The sequence below is a fragment of the Macaca thibetana genome, chromosome 2 (genome assembly GCF_024542745.1).
Source record: "Macaca thibetana thibetana isolate TM-01 chromosome 2, ASM2454274v1, whole genome shotgun sequence".
NCBI classification, from domain to species: domain Eukaryota; kingdom Metazoa; phylum Chordata; class Mammalia; order Primates; family Cercopithecidae; genus Macaca; species Macaca thibetana.
Window position 1 is genome coordinate 143,657,717 of NC_065579.1, and position 22,468 is coordinate 143,680,184.

The 22,468-nt window shown below is 41.0% G+C and overlaps 1 protein-coding gene across 3 annotated transcripts in view; it reads left to right on the forward strand.

Annotated features, from left to right (window-relative positions):
* Window positions 1-21,659, forward strand: part of LOC126949163 (putative protein TPRXL) — an 86,929-nt gene extending 65,270 nt beyond the window's left edge. For all 3 annotated transcript variants that reach the window (XM_050781794.1, XM_050781793.1, XM_050781792.1), the window contains one exon: window positions 19,883-21,659. In XM_050781794.1, coding sequence (XP_050637751.1) covers window positions 20,041-20,643 — 603 coding nt within the window. In that variant the 5' untranslated portion in view covers window positions 19,883-20,040 and the 3' untranslated portion in view covers window positions 20,644-21,659. The remainder of the gene's footprint in view (window positions 1-19,882) is intronic.
* Window positions 21,660-22,468: the final 809 nt, after the last annotated feature.

A 22,468-nucleotide genomic window follows, 5' to 3' on the forward strand; every position in this document is an offset into this window, starting at 1 on the left:
AATGGGATCCCGGACAAGCCCCCAAATTGTTGGAAACAGGTATTTGGTGCCACAAATAAGAGCCAGCACTTAGACCAAAAATTCTTCAGCAAGGCAATTTTACTTCTGCAGAAGGGTGCTGCTTGCATCTGATGCAATTGCAAGAGCACACTGAGGAGGGTGGGGCAGGGGTTTTTATCCCTAATGCAGCTCCTGTTTCTGTGTCCTTTCCCCAGTAACTGGAGTCGCACTGCACAATCTAAACTAACCCGACTGGCTATTGTTTGAAATTGAATACAGACAATTAAGTGGGAAGGGAGAGGCTGTTCCTGTTACCAATTAGGTGGGAAGGGTTGTTTACAAAACCAGAAAGAACAAGGAAGTTTGATGAGAAACTTATTTCTGGCATCATTTTGTTCATATATCCTTCTTCTGATTTCTCTTAGTTTTGTTTATCTTCTCCCTTAGCTATTAGTACACCTTTAAGACAGGTGTTTTAAAGTCCTTATCTAGTAAGCCTGATTCTGGACTTTCTCAAGGATGGGTTCTTTAGCTTTTTTGTTTCTTCTTTGAAGGGGCTGTGTTATGCTGTATTTTTTGTGTGGCTTTTTAAATTAAAAATTAAGCTTTTGATTATTATGATGTGGTATCTATGTGAAGTCTGATTCTTCTACTTCCCCAGGGTTTTTTTCCTCCCTTTACAATTGTTGAATGCTGTAGTAGTCCTTTACTTTTGAGACTTTTCCTGACTACGTTTACAAAGATGATTCCTTGTCACATATTATCTGTAATGTCTGTTCCTATAGTTGATATGCATCTAGTGGTTTGACAGAGATTTTATTGAATGCTAGGAACTCTCCCAGTCTTTGCAGATTGTCTCTGTGCTGGGACAATCCTTCAGCATTTAGCTAGCCTTGCCCTGAGCCTGGGGTGAAAGCTTACGGTCTTCACAAGTCTTTTTTGAGCATGCATCTTGCCTGGGCATGCCTATGGCTTTCTAAATTCCCTTATATACTTGACTGCTTTTGAACATTCTAATTTCCCAGTGAATCACATAACAGCTGCTCCATGCTTTTGTGTGGTATATTTTGTGTCTCCATTTGTAACCTTTTGCCTCAGGCTTCTATAAGTCTGTAGTTAACTAGCCACTTTTAATGAGCATTCACTGTATTTCCTGCCTAAGTTCCAAGTTGGGCAAACCAGATAGGAACACCTTGCATAAATGCTTCAAGTATCTAACAGACAGCTTACAGTAGATATACACAGTGGTTTGCAAATAAGATCTACTCTGCTTCTTCTGGTTCAAGGAGAATAATTATCTGGATTGTTGCCACTTCAAGACCAAGACTGCTGCCATGCTAGAAAATGGATGGGGTAAGGTGAGAAAAAATGCCACAAAACTTTCTTACCATTTTCAAAATGGTTTTGTTTTTTATTGGGTATTCACCTCATTGCTGTAATCAGGTGTAGACTGTTTTCTAGAGCTCAGACAGAGTTGTTTCAGATAGTTTCTGCTTAATTTTTTCATTGCTTCCCTGGGGAATAATAGCTTGGAAATTCCTAATCCTACATTTTTCTGACATCCATTTTGATGGCATTTAATTACGTGGTACCAAATCACCAGTTGATGAAAAGCTGAACTTCGCTGGCTGCTGTGTCTGCTAGATGGGGCCTCTCTACCCCTGTGGGAAGACAAAACTTTGCTGCTGGGCATGTGTGGTTATGACCCCACAAGTCCTTCCACCTGCTGCTCAGCCTGTCTGATTGGCAGCCACAGATCAAGTGCCTTTTATTCCTGATCAGGGGCAGTGAGAGCAGACCTGGGCAGTGGATCCCACATGCCTTGGCCTGGGCCTGGGTCAGCTCACACTAATAGACAAGTGATGGCAGATGGCACTTTTTATTGAGCCAAGAGTCTCCATGGTCTGTATTTAGCCTAGCTAACTCCTTAATAATGTATTTTTCTGGGCATTTCACTTCTATTTAAACTTGTTTGAATAGACAGAAATTTTCATCTCTTTTCTCATTCCCTTCCTAATGAATTTGGTAAAATTGGGCTGTGTGCAGTGGCTCATGCTGTAATCTCAGCACTTTGGGAGGCTGAGCCAGGAGGATGGCTTGAGCTCAGGAGTTTGAGACCAGTCTGGGTAATATAGTGAGACTCCATCTCTACAGAAACTCAAAAAATTAGGTTGGCATAGTGTTGTGTTCCTGTGATCTCAGCTACTCAGGAGGCTGAGGCAAGAGGATCACTTGAGCCTGGGAAGGCAGAGTTTGGAGTAAGCCAAGATCATGCCACTGCACTCCAGCCTGCGCAACAGAGTGGACTCTGTCTCAAAAAGAAAAAAAAATGAATTTAGTAAAATATAGAAGGTTGAGAGTTGTTCAAGATCAAATTGTCTAACATTTTTGCTTTCATGGAATGATCACATTTGAAGCCTGGGTGTCCCTGTACTACCAGGGAACCCTTTGGTTACACTGCAGTGATCCATGGTGGTGTATTTCTCTTTTGTTGCCCTGGAGGGCTCAAGGATTAGATTTCTCAGTGCTTCAGTCATAGAATCCAAAAGGTTTTCAGCTCCTTGAGATGTGTGCTCCATCTTCTGCAGGGTCTAGGCCATTGACCTGCAGGTCTGCACATTTATATCACATTTAGGGACACTGTAGGAATTCTTAGAAAACGGAAAGAAATCATTTCCAACTGGATTTGCTCTCTTCACTCATGGCCATAAGAAATATTTTAATATCTTGTTTAAACTGAGAGAGAGCTGGAAACGTGAAAATGGGAGAATGGAAATCACAACATGCATGACCAATACTACCTGGAAAGCACATGCTCCAAGTGGAGAACAGACCTAAGGTTGCAGGTGCCTGTCGCACATTGCAGGGAGAGGATACGCAGAGCCACTGTGAGCTCAGGGGAGGCACTAGGAAACTTCTCGCCCCAGAGTAGAGACATTACAAAGTATGCAGTGGGCTTGGACTAATTTGATCTTGGTATCGGAAGGAAAGAACTTGGTCTTGTCTACATGATTGTGACCCTTCTGATTCTTCACACAGATGTGACAAGGGAAGTTGGAGAAAATTTTGAGCACAGCTCTCCCCAGATTACTATTATCCAGGAGAGAATAGAGTAAAATTAAGAGGCAGGTAAAATGTTCCACTGGTGACTCTATGATTCCATGCTCCCCAGTTGAATTTTGCCACCTTTCTGTAGACACTACAATTGCAGGCCTACAGAGCAATGAGCAAAGGATATCTTTCCGTAAAACCGTGCAGGTTCTTCACAGGTGAACTGAATCCCCTACTCATCCCTCTGCATAAACGCCTCTTTATTCTGCAGGTGTAGAATTAGTGGGTGAGCTGGGCCCTAGGCAGGCTGTGGATTGAGACCTGTCAGTTCTAATAGTAAGGCTTTGGTGACCTCAGATTAGCTAACCGGCTCTAACCATCACCCACGGCTCAGAGGATTGTTTTCTTGGCAGTGCAAGGGGATCTTTTTCTGTTTGATATGTTTAATCCTTTAGTGACTCATAAAATTAGTGGATGCTTTCCTTGAGAGATACTCATTTTTTGGTTTGCATTCACTTCTCAGACTAAATGACTTTTATTTACTTGCTTTATTAGTTCTCAAGGTCCATATTCTTATGTTATCTAGTTATTTTAGATCCAGACATTACTAATTTCATATTCCTATTGGTCAAGGAAGGGATAGGTTTTAACTGCAGAATTTTACTAAATATACTTGCTTTTACTTCTCTCATCTTTATCAATCAATTCAAAGTATTATCTAAGAAGTCTTCTATAGTTTGAGTAATTTTTAAAAATTATATACATAGAAATAAAATAATTTTAAATCATTTAGAAGGAAATTAGATTCTTTATTCAAAATACTGGCTTATCAAGAGAGTATAACCTTACATTCCCACAAAATATCTAACAATAATTTCTCATGAAGATACATCTTACCCCAGTTTTAATTTCACAAATTAATTAATTAATTGATTTCGGACAGGGTCTCATTTGTTGCCCAGGCTGGAGTGCAGTGGTACCATCACAGTTTACTGCAGCCTCAACCTCCTGGGCTCAAGCGATCCTCCCACCTCAGCCTCCTGAGTAGCTGGTACCACAGTCATGCTCCACCACACCTGGCTAGTTTTTTGTTTTGTTAGTAGACATGGGGTTTTGCCATGTTGTTTGGGCTGATCTGGAACTTCTGGGCTCAAGCAATCCCAGAGAGCTGGCATTACAGGCATGAGCCACCGTGCTGGGCCTGACTTCTCAAATTTAAATTAATGGTGTCAGCACATAAGCATGTACCCTAGTGGCTAGAATATTTCAAATTAGAGACAGTGACTATGAGGTTGCAGTTGCTTTAAAAAATAAAGAAAACAAAATGATTATGGTAGTGATAACCCCTTTTGTGGCTCCCAAAGGTGTAATCTCTCAAATTTATTGAGGAGAAAATTGATGATAGTCATGACAATGATGATGAAGTTGACAATGATGATAATGCAAAGCCAAAGTATGCTCTTTCACATAGCTCAGGTACCTCACTAGGTGCTGGATGTAAATCACAGTATTTGCACATCATCTCTACCCTGAGAGATATGCACGATTACACTGGTGCTGCAGATGTGACGATAGACATGCCCTCACTCCCTTCCTTCGCCCTGTAACCTGCCCACCCCCAAGGGCATAAGTGCCAAACTTGTGAGGTTGCTTCCTTTTCCACTGCTCTCCTGACCACTGGCTCAGGTGCATCGACCTTAGCATTCTTCACTAGTTTGTGGCCCATTTGATTATTCCATGTATCACAGACTGTCCATGATTTGGTAACTACAGGTTGGAAAATGTTTAAAGTGATTGCTTCCTTAATCAAGGTAGTAAAGGGAATCTTACCTATGTTACCTTTCTCCAGAAGGAAATTCAGGCTTCACTGTCTGCTTTGAGAGATTTTTATGGTGACTTTTCAAAGATATGTTCAGATTGTTCTTTGACATTTCTTGCTCTGTGTTTTCTTAATCTACGCACTTAGCTTTTCTCGTGTCTTCTGCAATGTGGCCTTTCCAAATGTGACCTATCTCAGAATTTTCTTCCATGTTATTTTTCCTGTGATTTATGTCATTATCTTCTAAATCTCAAGTCTCTCTGAGAATAGCTTGCCTTTTCCCATGTGTAAAATGCAATTTTCGGGGCTTGGCTCATTGGGCAAGCCAGGTCTCAGCATCTGACGCTCCTAAGAACCATATTTGAAGAAAGTCTCCTAGCTATCCTGCTGATGGAAAGGGTTTCTTTTCTGTCCCCTTATCTCCTAAACCATGCTGTGCAAGTCAGGTGGTGAGCATGGTGTGGCACAGTGGGAGGATTCATACTGGGAGGATTTCTTTTAGCTCGTTTTTATGCAATATTCACATGCTTCAGGATTTTTTTTAATATACTTTAAGTTCTAGGGTACATGTGCACAACATGCAGGTTTGTTACATATGTATACATGTGCCATGTTGGTGTGCTGCACCCATCAACTCGTCAGCACCCATCAACTCATCATTTACATCAGGTATAACTCCCAGTGCCATCCCCCCGCTCCCCGCTCCCCACAATAGGCTCCGGTGTGTGATGTTCCCCTTCCCATGTCCAAGTGATCTCATTGTTCAGTTCCCACCTATGAGTGAGAACAGGCAGTGTTTGGTTTTCTGTTCTTGCGATAGTTTGCTGAGAATGATGGTTTCCAGCTGCATCCATGTCCCTACAAAGGACACGAACTCATCCTTTTTTATGGCTGCATAGTATTCCATGGTGTATATGTGCCACATTTTCTTAATCCAGGCTGTCACTGATGGACATTTGGGTTGATTCCAAGTCTTTGCTATTGTGAATGGTGCTGCAATAAACATACGTGTGCATGTGTCTTTATAGCAGCATGACTTATAATCCTTTGGGTATATCCCCAGTAATGGGATGGCTGGGTCACATGGTATTTCTAGTTCTAGATCCTTGAGGAATCACCACACTGTCTTCCACAATGGTTGAACTAGTTTACAATCCCACCAACAGTGTAATAGTGTTCCTATTTCTCCACATCCTCTCCAGCACCTGTTGTTTCCTGACTTTTTAATGATTGCCATTCGAACTGGTGTGAGATGGTATCTCATTGTGATTTTGATTTGCATTTCTCTGATGGCCAGTGATGACGAGCATTTTTTCATGTGTCTGTTGGCTCTATGAATGTCTTCTTTTGAGAAATGTCTGTTCATATACTTTGCCCACTTTTTGATGGGGTTGTTTGATTTTTCTTGTGAATTTGTTTGAGTTCTTTGCAGGTTCTGGGTATTAGCCCTTTGTCAGATGAGTAGATTGCAAAAATTTTCTCCCATTCTGTAGGTTGCCTGTTCACTCTGATGGTAGTTTCTTTTGCTGTGCAGAAGCTCTTTAGTTTAATTAGATCCCATTTGTCAATTCTGGCTTTTGTTGCCATTGATTTTGGTGTTTTAGACATGAAGTCCTTGCCCATGCCTACGTCCTGAATGGTATTACCTAGGTTTTCTTCTAGAGTTTTTATGGTTTTAGGTCTAACATTTAAGTCTCTAATCCATCTTGAATTAATTTTCATATAAAGAGTAAGGAAAGGATCCAGTTTCAGCTTTCTACTTATGGCTAGCCAATTTTCCCAGCACCATTTATTAACTAGGGAATCCTTTCCCCATTTCTTGTTTTTGTCAGGTTTGTCAAAGATCAGATGGCTGTAGATGGGTGGTATTATTTCTGAGGGCTCTGTTCTGTTCCGTTGGTCTAGATCTCTGTTTTGGTACCAGTACCATGCTGTTTTGGTTACTGTAGCCTTGTAGTATAGTTTGAAGTCAGGTAGCGTGATGCCTCCAGCTTTGTTCTTTTGACTTAGGATTGTCTTGGCAATGTGGGGTCTTTTTTGGTTCCATATGAACTTTAAAGCAGTTTTTTCCAATTCTGTGAAGAAAGTCATTGGTAGCTTGATAGGGATGGCATTGAATCTATAAATTACCTTGGGCAGTATGGCCATTTTCACAATATTGATTCTTCCTATCCATGAGCATGGTATGTTCTTCCATTTGTTTGTGTCCTCTTTTATTTCACTGAGCATTGGTTTGTAGTTCTCCTTGAAGAGGTCCTTTACATCCCTTGTAAGTTGGATTCCTAGGTATTTTATTCTCTTTGAAGCTATTGTGAATGGGAGTTCATTCATGATTTGGCTCTCTGTTTGTCTGTACTGGTATATAAGAATGCTTGTGATTTTTGCACATTAATTTTGTATCCTGAGACTTTGCTGAAGTTGCTTACTAGCTTAAGGAGATTTTGGGCTGAGATGATGGGGTTTTCTAAATATACAATCGTGTCATCTGCAAACAGGGACAATTTGACTTCTTCTTTTCCTAACTGAATACCCTTGATTTCTTTCTCTTGCCTGATTGCCCTAGCCAGAACTTCCAACACTATGTTGAATAGGAGTGGTGAGAGAGGGCATCCCTGTCTTGTGCCAGTTTTCAAAGGGAATGCTTCCAGTTTTTGCCCATTCAGTATGATATTGCCTGTGGATTTGTCATAAATAGCTCTTATTATTTTGAGATACATTCCATCAATACCGAATTTATTGAGAGTTTTTAGCATGAAGGGCTGTTGAATTTTGTCAAAGGCCTTTTCTGCATCTATTGAGATAATCATGTGGTTTTTTTCTTTGGTTCTGTTTATATGCTGGATTACATTTATTGATTTGCATATGTTGAAGCAGCCTTGCATCCAGGGATGAAGCCCACTTGATCATGGTGGATAAGCTTTTTGATGTGCTGCTGGATTCGGTTTGCCAGTATTTTATTGAGGATTTTTGCATCAATGTTCATCAGGGATATTGGTCTAAAATTCTCTTTTTTTGTTGTGTCTCTGCCAGGCTTTGGTATCAGGATGATGTTGGCCTCGTGAAATGAGTTAGGGAGGATTCCCTCTTTTTCTATTGATTGGAATAGTTTCAGAAGGAATGGTACCAGCTCCTCCTTGTACCGCTGGTAGAATTCGGCTGTGAATCCGTCTGGTCCTGGACTTTTTTTGGTTGTTAGGCTATTAATTATTGCCTCAATTTCAGAGCCTGTTATTGGTTTATTCAGGGATTCAACTTCTTCCTGGTTTAGTCTTGGGAGAGTGTAAGTGTCCAGGAAATTATCCATTTCTTCTAGGTTTTCTAGTTTATTTGCATGGAGGTGTTTATAGTATTCTCTGATGGTAGTTTGTATTTCTGTGGGGTCGGTGGTGATATCCCCTTTATCATTTTTTATTGCATCTATTTGATTCTTCTCTCTTTTCTTCTTTTAGTCTTGCTAGCGGTCTATCAGTTTTGTTGATTCTTTCAAAAAACCAGCTCCTGGATTCATTGATTTTTTGGAGGGTTTTTTGTGTCTCTATCTCCTTCAGTTCCGCTCTGATCTTAGTTATTTCTTGCCTTCTGCTAGTTTTGAATGCGTTTGCTCTTGCTTCTCTAGTTCTTTTAATTGTGATGTTAGGGTGTCAATTTTAGATCTTTCCTGCTTTCTCTTGTGGGCATTTAGTGCTATAAATTTCCCTCTACACACTGCTTTAAATGTGTCCCAGAGATTCTAGTATGTTGTATCTTTATTCTCATTGGTTTCAAAGAACATCTTTATTTCTGCCTTCATTTCATTATGTACCCAGTAGTCCTTCAGGAGCAGGTTGTTCAGTTTCCATGTAGTTGAGCGGTTTTGATTGAGTTTCTTAGTCCTGAGTTCTAGTTTGATTGCACTGTGGTCTGAGAGACAGTTTGTTATAATTTCTGTTCTTTTACATTTGCTGAGGAGTGCTTTACTTCCAACTATGTGGTCAATTTTGGAATAAGTGCGATGTGGTGCTTAGAAGAATGTATATTCTGTTGATTTGGGGTGGAGAGTTCTGTAGATGTCTATGAGGTCCGCTTGGTGCAGAGTTGAAATCAATTCCTGGATATCCTTGTTAACTTTCTGTCTCGTTGATCTGTCTAATGTTGACAGTGGGGTGTTAAAGTCTCCCATTATTATTGTATGGGAGTCTAAGTCTCTTTGTAAGTCTCTAAGGACTTGCTTTATGAATCTGGGTGCTCCTGTATTGGGTGCATATATATTTAGGATAGTTAGCTCTTCCTGTTGAATTGATCCCTTTACCATTATGTAATGGCCTTCTTTGTCTCTTTTGATCTTTGATGGTTTAAAGTCTGTTTTATCAGAGACTAAGATTGCAACCCCTGCTTTTTTTTTGTTCTCCATTTGCTTGGTAGATCTTCCTCCATCCCTTTATTTTGAGCCTATGTATGTCTCTGCATGTGAGATGGGTCTGCTTCAGGATGTTTTCTAATAAAAATGATCTGTTAGCACAGAAGTAGCTATGTACCTTTTCTTATAATACATGCAAGTAGAAAGCATATAGAGATGGGATGTGCACTTCACAGATTCAGTTGTGTATGATTCACACGACGTGGAGACAGCTGGATGATTAGAGCTTAGTTTTCTGTTGTCCTGGTATTCCATGGGCACCACTCCATAAGTGGATGATCATGAATGTATCCCATGTGTCACTTTCCAATACTCTAGAAAAAGTTTTCCAACTCTACCTGGGGAAATTCTCTTATATAGAAATATAATTTCCCATCAGTTTTAAAGGAATGATCCACATAAAACATGATTTCTTAAATGTTACTGCAATTCAAGGCACCTGAAGAATTCTGCCTTTTCTGTACACATTTATATTGGCAGGACTGTACACATTTATATTGGCAGGACACACACTGAGTTCTGTGTCCTCAGTTTACAAATGATTAAAACTAATACTTAGCTGGTTTTACAATGGTATGTATTTTATTTTTAAAACTGAAATAAACTGGATTGAAGTAAAGCTTGTGTTTCCCAGAAATTATATGATAGAAGGGAATTTCATAATTATTTTGTTTTATATTTTTGCAACATCTTTTAAATGTTATATATTTAATATTTTTCTTTTTAAAGCATTTCCAGTATCAAGATATCTGTATATATCTTATTACTTACATGAAATAGAACTACAGAAATAGGTATACTCCATTTATAAGCACACAGAAGACAAGAAACCATTTAGTGCTGTGTGCTTAATAATTGGTTGGACCTATGAAGCTTGGGGACTACTGGGACGTTAGATTAATATTTTCTGGTTTTTCTCCTGGGCACATCAAGGGAGCAAATCCAAATTTTCTTAATGTGTGAATGGAGAGAACTTTTTTACTAAATTGATTAATAATTCAGAAAAGATTAACCTTTGCTAATGCTACTCTATGGAATTTATATTTTAGATAATGAAACTTTGTCATAGGTTTCAGACCAATTACCTAACTAGGCTCAGAATACATAAATTTTCATGGCTTCTTAGCATTTCTGCCCTTCCTTAGTTAGCTATAAAACCACACTGCTCTAAATAGTTGTGAAAATAATTTAGCCTTACACACTTGATTTTCGGATGATAAAATTGTAGGAATATGTTACTGGTCCCATTTTGCGTGTTATGTACCCCATATCTATACACCTTGGATTAAAACTGATTGAAAGTAAATACCTGCATACCATAGGGAAATACTCCATGAATAGGTCTCTACTAAATTCTCTAGTGTAATTGTTACAATTAGGACCCCTACTTTGGAAAAATATCATTGCTTACTCAAGGAAGACATGAAAGCCTGGATTTCTATGGGGAATCATCTCTCAGGGTGAGGGCGGATACCTGTTTTCCCATTAAAATACTAAAAAAGAGTGACCCCAAATCTATTTGAATTGTGCTTATATTTTCCACCTTGATTTTACACGCCTAACATTGGAAAGAAACATTTTGGAATGTGGTCCAGCTAATAATTGATTACTCACTTAGGCTAGGGTTTTGTGGCATGATAATAAAACATATGTAAAATGAATTTTAGAGGATTCAGAGAACTAAAATTTCATCAGAGACCTACAACCAGCGTTGTTAAATAGAGTCTGCTATTTTTTTTTTTTTTTTTTTTTTTTTTTTGAGATGGAGTCTTGCTCAGTCACCCAGGCTGGAGTGTGGTGGCGCGATCTCGGCTCACTGCAAGCTCCACCTCCCGGGTTCTTGCCATTCTCCTGCCTCAGCCTCCCAAGTAGCTGGGAGTACAGGTGCCCGCCACTACGCCCGGCTAGTTTTTTGTATTTTTATTAGAGACGGGGTTTCACCGTGTTAGCCACGATGGTCTCGATCTCCTGACCTCGTGATCTGCCCGTCTCGGCCTCCCAAAGTGCTGGGATTACAGGTGTGAGCCACCACGCCCGGCGAGTCTGCTATTTCAATGGTAACTTTTCCTCTCTCATTTAGACAGGGATCCTTGAAGAAATCTTTCAGAGACTTGCGTTAGCTTCCCAAGCCGGGTATATGAGGAACCACATAATAAAAAGAATAGCTAGCATTTCTATTAAGATCATTATGTGTCAGAAAAATTTCCATGTTGGAGAAAATTCCATGTGCTGATGCATAGAATGTATATTCGGTGGTTCAATAAAATATTCTGTATATATCTGTTAAGTTCACGTGTTCTAAGATATGGTTTAAATCCATTGTTTCTTTGTTGACTTTCCGTGTTGATGACCTGTCTAGTGCTATCAGTGGAGTACTGAAGTCCTCACTATTATTGTGTTGCTGTCTATCTCATTTCTTAGGTCTATTAGTAATTATTTTATGAATTTGGGAGCTCTAGTGTTAGGTGCATATATGTTTAGGATTGCGATATTTTCCTGTTGGACAAGGCCTCTTATTATATAATGTTCCTCTTTGTATCTTTTAACTGCTATTGTTTTAAAGTTTGTTTTGTCTGATACAAGAATAGCTATTCTGGCTCACTTTTGGTGTCAGTTTGCATGAAATGCCTTTTTCCATCCCTTTACTTTATGTGAATCCTTATGTGTTAGGTGATTCTCCTGAAGGCAGCAGATAATTGATTGGTGAGTTCTTATCCATTCTGCAGTTCTGTATCTTTTAAGTGGAGCATTTAGCCCATTTACATTCAATATTAGTATTGAGATGTGAGGTGCCATTTCATTCATTGTGCTATTTGTTGCCTGTGTACCTTAATTTTTTTGTTTGATGTTTTTGCTTTTTAAATTGTATTTTCCTTTTATAGGTGCTATGTTATTTATGGTTAAAGAGGTTCTGTTTTGATATGTTTCCAGGATTTGTTTCAAGATTTAGAGCTCCTTTTAGTAGCTCTTATAGTAGTGGTTTGGTAGTGGCAAATTCTCTCAGCATTTGTTTGTCTGAAAAAGACTGTATCTTTCCTTCATATATGGTGCTTAGTTTTGCAGGATATAAAATTCTTGGCTGATAATTGTTTTGTTTGAGGAAGCTGAAGATAGGGCCCCAGTCCCTTCTAGCTTGTAGAAGGGTTTCTGCTGATAAATCTGTTGTTAATATGGTAAGTTTTCCTTTGTAGGTTACCTGGTGCTTTTGTCTCACAGTTCTTAAGATTCTTTCCTTCATCTTAACTTTAGATAACCTGATGACAGTGTGCCCAGGCAATGATCTTTTTGCAGTGAATTTCCCAGGTGTTCTTTGTGCTTCTTGTATTTGGATGTCTAGGTCTCTAGCAAGGCTGGGGAAGATTTCCTCCGTTATTCCCCCAAATATTTTTCCCAACTTTTAAATTTCTCTTCTTCCTCAGGAACACTGATTATTCTTAGGTTTGGTCATTTAACATAATCCCAAACTTCTTGGAGACTATGTTCATATTTTCTTATTCTTTTTTGTTTGTCTTTGTTGGATTGGGTTAATTCGAAGACCTTGTCTTTGAGCTCTGAATTTCTTTCTTCTACTTGTTCAATTCTATTGCTGAGACTTTCCAGAGCATTTTGCATTTCTATAATTGTTTCAATGTTTCCTGGTCCAATGTTTCCTGAACTTTTGATTACTTTTTCTTTATGCTATCTATTTCCTTGAATATTTGTACCCCCCTCCTCTACTTCTTGTATCATATTTTTTTTTTATTTCCTTGCATTGGGCTTCACTTTTCTCTGGTGCCTCCCTGATTAGCTTAATAACTAACCTCCTGATTCTTTTTCAGGTAAATCAGGGATTTCTTCTTGGTTTGGATCCATTGCTGGTGAGCAGGTGTGATTTTTTTGGGGGGGGTGTTAAAGAGCTTTGTTTTGTCATATTGCTAGAGTTCATTTTCTTGTTCCTTCTCATCTGGGTAGGCTCTGTCAGAGGGAAGGTCTAGGGCTGAAGGCTGTTTTTCAGATTCTTCTGTCCCATGGGGTGTTCTCTTGATGTAGTACTCTTCCCCCTTTTCCTAGGGATGTGGCTTCCTGAGAGCCAAGCTCTTCTGGGTCTAGCCATCCAGCAAGTCTACCAGGCTCCAGTCTGGTACTGGGGGTTGTCCACACAGAGTCCTGTGATGTGAACCGTCTATGGGTCTCTCAGCCATGGATACCAGCACCTGTTCTGGTGGAGGTGGCAGGGGGTGAAATGGACTCTGTGAGAGTTCTTCACTTTGGTGGTTTAATGTTCTATTTTTGTGCCAGTTGGCCTCCTGCCAGGAGGTGGTGCTTTCCAGAGAGCATCAGCTATGGTAGTATGGAGAAAACCGTCAGTGGGTGGGGCTCTAGACCTCTCATGAGAATATACCCTTTGTCTTCAGCTACCAGGGTGGTTAGGGAAGGCCCATCAGGTGGGGGCAGGGCTAGGCGTGTCTGAGCTCAGACTCTCCTTGGGTGGATCTTGCTGTGGCTGCTGTGGGGGATGGGAGTGAGGTTCTCAGGTCACTGGAGTTGTGTACCTAGGAGAATTATGGCAGCCTCTGCTGAGTCATACAGGTTGTCAGGGAAGTGGGGGGAAAACCAGCAGTCACAGGCCTCACACAACTCCCACACAATCTTGAAGGGCCAGTCTCACTCCCACTGTGCCCCCTCCTAACAGCAACGAGTCTGTTTCCAGGCAGTGGCTGAGCAGGGCTTGAGCACTTGCCTCAGGCTACCCACCTCCCAGCTGGGAAAGAAAAGGGCTTTGGTTTTTCTCCCCACCTTTAGAGTCTGCCTGCTGGGTTCACACTGTCCCCTGAGTTCTGGCCAGGAGGCTTCTTGCCCAGTTCAACTTGTTACAAAGTTCAGTTGGAGATTTTCTTCTCCCTGTGGCATTTTCCACACACCTCTGGCCGCCCCGCTGAAGGATCTCTGTGGTGCCAGGCAGGAATGCCCTGCTTGGGGACCCAGCAAGCTCCCAGAGCCTTTCTTGCTGCTTCCTCTACCCCTGTATTTCACTCAGTTCTCTAAATTGACTCAGCTCCAGGTAAGGTGGGAAGCTTCTCCCACAAACTAGACCTTCAGTTTCCTCAGTGGGGGTGTGTGTTCGGGAGCGGAGGATCTCCCTTTCCCACTTCTTCAGTTTAGGCACTCATAATGTTTGGAGTGTCTCCTGGGTCCTGCAGGAGCAATCCACTTCCTCCAGAGGGTCTGTGGGTCCTCTCGGGATTCCTGGTTTGTTTTTGCAGTTGTTCTGGAGCTAAAATTCACAATGTGAGCCTCTGCACGCTGCTCTGTCCAAGTCAGAGCTGCAATCTAGTCCTGCCTGACATCTACCATGAAGATCCGCTCAGATTTTCTGTTTCTGTTTTAAAAAAAAGGTCATTGGGGCCAGGCTCAGTGACTCACACCTGTCATCCCAGCACTTTGGGAGGCTGAGGTGGTTGGATCACGAGGTCAGGAGTTTGAGACCAGCCCGGCCAACATGGTGAAACCCCCTCTCTACTAAAGATGCAAAAAATTAGCTGGGCGTGGTGGTGCACACCTGTAATCCCAGCTACTTGGGAGGCTGGGGCAGGAGAATCGCTTGAACCCAGGAGCTGGAGGTTGCAGTGAGCCGAGATCGTGCCACTGTACTCCAGCCTGGGCAACAGAGTGAGATACCATCTCAAAAAATAAATGAATGAATGAATGAATGAATGAATCCATCCACCTATTTTTTTTAAAAAAGAAAAAAATAAAAATATATTAAAAAGGTCATTGGGATTTGATAGGGATTGTATCAAATCTGTAAATCACTTTAAGTAGTGTTCTGCTCCTAACAATATTAAGTCTTTCCATTTACGATCACGGGATGTTTTCTCGTTTATTTATGTCTTTACTTTCAGCAGTGTTTTGTGTAGAAAGTCTTTTGTGCACAAGTCTTTTGCCTTTGTGGTTAAGTTTATTCCTAAACATTTCATTCTTTTTGATGCAATTGTAAAGATAATTGTTTTTGTTTCCTTTTGGGATTGTTCATTGTTGTCTTTGCCCGTTTTTTACTTTTTTAATTTAATTTAATTTTTTGAGACAGAGTCTCACTCTGTCACCCAGGCAGCAGTGCAATGGCACTATCTCAGCTCACTGCAACCTCTGCCTCCTGAGTTCAAATGATTCTCATGCCTCAGCCTCCCAAGTAGCTGGGATTACAGGCATATAACACTATTCCCAGCTAATTTTGTACTCTTAGTAAAGACAGGGTTTCACCATGTTGGTCAGTCTGATCTTGAACTCCGACCTCAAGTGATCCACTCTCCTCGGCCTCCCAAAGTGCCGGGATTACAGGCATGAGCCATCGTGCCCAGCCATCTTTGCACGTTTCTGATTGGGTTGTCTTTTTATTGTTGAGTTGTAAAAGTGCTTTATATATTCTGGGTACAAGTCAAGAGATGTGATATAAAGATTCTTACATGGTATTTTTTCCTGTTGTGGAGATGGTAGTAATTAATAATTTGCAAAAAGGCTTAAATGCAATTAAGTCTTAATAATAGCTAAAATTAATTTATCTGTGTTTTAGAAGTTGGGAATACTTCTCTTAGAATATAATGCTCATACTACTGTTGTTAATGGGAGTAGACAGCAAAAGAAATTGCTCACAATGAAGAAATCATGCTTTAAGATAAATATGGATCTTAACATAAATAGCATTTACTTTCACTATAACCAACATTCAGAATATGACTAAAAATGGCATCTGAGATACCAAAATAGAGGACAGCCAGCGAATGCACTAATGATAATGTCATTTGGAAGTCACTGATTAGTGATATAGCTATCTGTATGACAGTTTTTTTACTTAAAACTTTTGAGCTCTTAATTTATACAAGATTATGGCAAGTTTTAAAAATCTATTTTTCAGGCTGGGCACAGTGGCTCATGCCTGTGATCACAGCAGTTTGGGAGGCTGAGGTGGGAGATCACTTGAGGTCAGGAGTTCAAGACCAACCTGGTCAACATGGTGAAACCCTGTCTCTACCAAAAATACAAAAATTAGCCGGGCATGGTGGCAGCTGTCTGTAATTCCAGTCACTCAGGAGGCTGAGGCAGGAGAATTGCTTAAACCTGGGAGGTGGAGGTTGCAGTAAGCTGAGCTCGTGCCACTGCACTCCAGCCTGTGCAAGAGTGAGACTGTCTCAAAAAAATAAAAAATTATTTTTCAGGCTGGGCATGGTGGCTCCCATCTGTAACCCCAGTACTTTAGGAGGCCAAGAAGGGAGGATTGTTTGAGGCCAGGTGTTTGAGACTAGCCTGGACAACATGGCAAAACACTCATCTCTACAAAAAAAATTTTTTTAATTTTTTTAAATTAGCTGTGTGTGGTGATGTGTCTGTAGTCCCAGCTACTCAGGAGACTGAGGCAGGAGGATCATTTGAGCCTAGAAGTTTGAGACTGCAGTGAGCCATAATCGCGCTACTGTACTCCAGCCCAGGCAACAGAGCAAGACCCTGTCTCAAAAAAAAAAAAAAAAGAAAAAAAAGAAAAAAAAAGGTTTTCCAAATACTCAACAAAATTAAAAGTAGAAAATTAGAGACATGAAGGAAAATGGCTGATAGGCTGATGAAGCATGATAAGGAATATGGAAGGGCAGGACAGAGAAACTATAAGAGGGGCAGCTATGGGAGTTATTTGGCGTTGGGTAGGACAGCCCTGGCTGGCTCCGTTTTCTCGAGGACTTCACTGTAGTATAGCAGGAAGCAGTAATTTCTTGATGGATCAGCTTCATTGTTATGGATGTGAAAGACTAAATTGGATTTAGGAAGACATGAGTCTGCAATAACTCAAATTTCTCTAACGTTGTTTAAAAGAAAAATGTTTGGATGCTTACATTTAGAAACTCTCATGCAATAGAATCTTTCTTTGAATGACCAGGGCTTTGCTATAATTATTTTTCAGTAGTATTCCTAATGTTGAAAAGAAAAGGTTTTTTATTTCTATACTGTGAGTAAAGATATTGAATTAAAGTTGCAATTTCATACATATCCTTTGTTTCTTTCCTTTGAAATTCAGAGAAAGGCAATATAATTTTGTATTTAAAGGATTTTGATTTCTTGATTTTAATTTTTAGTATTTTTATCTAAAGAAAAACCAAGATCCTGCTCTTTATTACTTTCCAATTCCCTTGAGAACTAAAATATTCTCACTTATTCTGTAGTTACAAAAACAACGTCTACTTGTCAGGCATCTTTAGATCAGTGTCTCAACTTGCTTCTACATTTAAAATGAACCCTCCTTATCAGTAAACAAGCAAATCAACATATAATGTCTTCTATTAGACACTGTTTTATGGAATGTGGGGACATGTAGAACATATTAGCTGTGGTTCCTGCCTTTTAATGATTTGTGAGAGAGGATGAGGTACTGTCTTTGATCATGTCCCATCATTTTAATTGCAACACGATGAGAACTCAGAACTGAGGTTTTCTTGACAGACTGGAATGTAAGGTTAACCTGACAAGTTGACATTTAATAAGGGCAATCATCAAGACATGCTCTAAGGCACTTTCAAAATCCAAACTGTACAAGGACGAAGATCTAGTTGACTTTAGAAGTAATATGATTTGTCAGTTGATGTGGTCCTAGCCTGGGAAATAGAAATAGAGACTTAATTGAGTGATTCTGCTCTAATGAGATCACCTTATCCACATATAATATCATTTCTGGATAGTGTTAAATCTGTTATTGGCAGACTACAGGAAGTGCATTGAACTCACCAAGACCATAGGTATACCAGAAACCATGTCACAGGATAATGTACAAAGAGACAGGAAATGTTTGACCCCAAAAACAAAGAAATAGCTAGGCACAATGAAATCATACTCAAGTACCTAAGGAGCTGTTATTTGGGAAGAGGGATGATTTTATTTGCGGCAGAACCAGGCCACTTGATGGCCCAGGTGATGGTGTAGCAGGGCGTTTGTCTTTGGGTCCAGTGTATTGTAATAATGGCTTGGGTTGCCTTGAAAGATGCAGTAAGTTTCTTAAGATTGGAGGTATTTGGGGAAAGTATAGACTGTTACTTGTAAGATATTTTCTTCTTCTATATCTCATTTGTCTTTTTATTTTGAAAAATTTCTAACCTATGGGAAAGTTTCAAGAATAATACACACTTGTATGTCCTTCACTTACATTTGTCAAATATTGACATTTTGCCACATCTGGTTTAGACTTTTACATATTATTTGATGTTATTTATTTACTTTTAATTTTTTGTTGAGCTATTTGAGAATAATTTGCAGATATAGTGATGCTTTACCCCTAAATACTTCAGATCTAGCTGGGTGTGGTGACTCACGCCTGTAATCTCAGCACTTTGGGAGGCCGAAGCAGGTGGATCACTTGAGGTCAGGAGTTCGAGACCAGCCTGGCCAACATGGCAAAACCTCATCTCTGCTAAAAATACAAAAATTAGCCAAGCCAGGCATGGTGGCATGTGCCTGTAGTCCCAACTACTCGGGAGGCTAAGGCATGAGAATAGCTTGAACCCAGGAGTTGGAGGTGCAGTGAGCTGAGATCATACCACTGCACTCCAGCCTGGGTAATAGAGTGAAACTGACTCAAGAAAAAGAAAAAAAGAAAAGTTTTAGATCTTTTAAGAACAAAACAAGGATTATTTTCTTACATAATCACAATAATCAATTTCAGGAAATTAACATTAATATTATATAATATACATTTTGTATACAAATTTAGCCAGTTGTCCAAATAATGTTCCTTGTAAATTTTTCCTTCCATCTAGGATCTAATTCAGAATCCCACATTGTATTTAATCATCTCTTTAGTCTCTTTTTATCTGAAACAATTCTTCAGCCTTTGTTTTTGTTTTTCTTGATACTGCCATTTATTTTAATTTTAATTGTAATTAATTTATTTATTTTAGAGACAGAGTCTTGCCCTGTTGCCCAGGCTGGAGTACAGCGGTACAGTGGTGTGATCATAGCTCACTGTAGCTTCGACCACCTGGGCTCAAGCAGTCCTTCTGCCTCTGCCTCCCAAGTAGCTGGGACTACAAATATGTGGCACCACACCTCGCTTATTTTATTTTATGTTATGTTATGTTAGGTTGTTTTATGTCATGTTATTTTATGTTATTTTATTTATTTTATTTTATGAGACAGAGTTTCACTATATTCCCCAGACTAGTCTTGAACTCCTGGCCTCAAGTGATTCGCACACCTTGGCCTCCCAAAGTGTTGAGATTACCGGCATGAACCACCACCACACCCAGACAATACTGACATTTTTTAAGAGGAAAGCAATTGTGGAATTGTTTGTAGAATGTCCCTTGATTTTGTTTTTTCTCTCTTCATATGATTAGGTTCAGGATATGTATGTCTGGCAGGAATATTATGTAGGTGAAGTCGTATCCCATACTAGTGTAACACATTAGGGAGCACGTAATGTCTGTTTTATTGGTGATGTGAGCTCTGATCACTTTGTGGTGTACTGTAAGGCATCTTTTCCCTTTGTAATGAATAAATGTGTGGGAAGAAAAGTTGAGATAATGTCAATATCCTGTTTACCAATAAACTTCTAGTCAGTAGTTTCAGCATTCATTGATAATATTTGTTCTAATTATGTTCAGGAACAGAGCAGGACCCAGGATGCAAGACCCTAGGCATCCCCGAGGCCTTCCACCGTCCCCAGGCCTTCCAAAGAGACAGCGGCAAGACCGCACAGTCTACAACTGGAAACAGCAGGAAGTGCTAGAAAATCACTTTAAGAAGGAGCCGTACCCAGGCTATGACACACGACAAAAGTTGGCGGAGATGCTTAACCTCGGGGAGTACCAAGTGCAGGTGTGGTTCAAGAATCGCCGGGCCAAACGCTCTCGGGAGCGGTTGTTCCAGCAGCAGCTCCAGCAGTTCCAGCAGCGTCCTCAGCAGCAGCAGCCTGAGCAGCAGGTCCAGCCCCAGCAGCCCCAGCAGCCCCAGCAGCCCCAGCAGCCCCAGCAGTCCCAGCAGCAGGTCCAACCCCAGCAGCCCCAGCAGCCGCAGCAGCAGGCCCAACCCCAGCAGCAGGCCCAGCCCCAGCAACCCCAGCAGCGCCAGCAGCAGCAGCCCCAACAGGAGCAGCAGCCCCAGGAGCTCCAGCTCCAGCTCCAGCAGCCCCAGCAGCAGCGGTCCCGGCAGCAGGTCCAGCCCCAGCAACCCCAGCAGCTCCAGCAGCAGCAGCCCCAGCAGCAGCGGCCCGGGCAGCAGGGGCAGCCCCAGGCAGGCCACAGCCGGCAGAGCTCGCACTGTGCCCCCTTTCCCTGAAGCCACGGCCTCTGCCCCCAGTCAGCCTGGCCCCTTGGGAATTCTCCCAGTGGTGGAACTCATGATCTTCAGCCTCCACCAGGCCTGAAGTATCTTTGGGTGCAGAGCCCAGGAGGGCGTTTGGCTGCCCTGGGTCTAGCCCCTGGCCCAATCCCAGCCCCATTCCAGGCCCACTCAAAAGCCAAGGCCCAATCCCAGGTCCAGGCTCCATCCTAGCCCCTGGCCCGATTCCAAGTCAGGCTTACTCCCAGGCCCAGCCCCAGCTCCAGCTCCAACTTCAATTTTAGGCCCAGGCCCAGGCCCAGGCCCAGGCCCAGGCTTAGTCCTAGCCCAATCCCAAGTCCTGGCCCAATCTCAAACTTACGATCACTCCCAGACTCAGCCCTAGTCTCCTTGTTACCTCAGAGCCCTTATGGCTCCAATTTCTTGCCAGACACAGTCATTCCCTGACTTCGCAGAGCTCCTCCCACCCCTGGACCAGTTCGAGGGATCCTTGGTCTCCACCACCACATCTCAGTACCAAGATGGAAATGGCTCTACGGACAAAAAGACTCGGGCCCCAGGTGATTAATGAATTTATAGGCGGCCTGTGTCTGCAAAGTCCTGTGGATCCCAGTGGATCTGGAGTGGCTGGTTGGTCTACACCACTGGTGAATGCACCACCATTTACTCACCCTGCCACTGGTGGGCATTTGCTGTCTTCACTGTATTACCATCATGACTGGCTCTGCTATGAATGCACCTGTCTCTCGTTTGAGTTCAGCCTGAGCATTTCGCAGCTGGGATTGGAGTTGCTGCTCATGGAGGTGTTTGGCATTAGTGGATGCTGCTTAAGAGCTTTTTACAAAGCTCTTTCCAGAGCTTCTCCCAGCACTTCTGATAGTCAGCATTCTTCCTGACACAGGATTGTGAGACTTTTTAATGTTTGTGGATCCAATGGCTTATGGCTTCCCTGATAACTGAGAGGTTGATAAGTTCTCAGATGTTAATTGAACCTTAGAAATCTTCATAATGTGTCCATTTGTTTACCCATTTTTCTTCATTTATTTGAATGCATTTTTATATTCTCTTGATAATTAAAGTGCTACAAACACCCTCCAAAAATACTTGCCCTAATCATTTATTACTATGTTGATTGCAAAGTAATGATTTTCTATCACTAATGAACTATGCCTTCCAGCTTCTCTCTTGCATTTCAAGGGTACTCCTATTCAGCCTACTCTGTGCATGTATGTAAGCATGTCAGGGCCGAGGTAGACTTTATGACCTCTGAGATCCTTACTAACTTGATTCTGATTGAAGAGAAAGATAATTAGTTTAAAGTAATATTAAATTTCATAGGAAAAATATTTTTTGGATTTGTAATATTTGCTTTAAGAACATTTATTGAGATATATATGCAGGAAAGTCTACCTCATTCATGTATAACTCACTGTTTTTACAGTCTCTGGAAACACAGGGCACATCTCTGTAAACAGCATCCACATCAACAAACAGAACATCACCAGCTCTCCAGCAGCCTCACCACCCCAAATGGACTATTTGCTTTTCATCTGGCATAATCAACAATCTTCTTTCAGTGTTCTGAATAAATACATGACAGGAAATGTCCAGAAACATAATCTAAGAGCAATTTAGTATTTTCAACTTCAAATTCCTGTCTATTTTCTTTCATTGATGAGCCTAGAAAACTTAGAAACATTTGGATATCTTTTAGTTTGCTTCCCTAAAATGTGAACAAACATGATTAAGTATTTGATTATTCAATAAATATTTTGACTAACTACACATCGTGCCAGACACTGTCATAAATGCCTAGATTACACAGACAGATAAGAACACCACTGGTGAATGCACCACCATTTGCTCACCCTGCCACTGGTGGGCATACTGGTACCTGACTTCAAGAATGA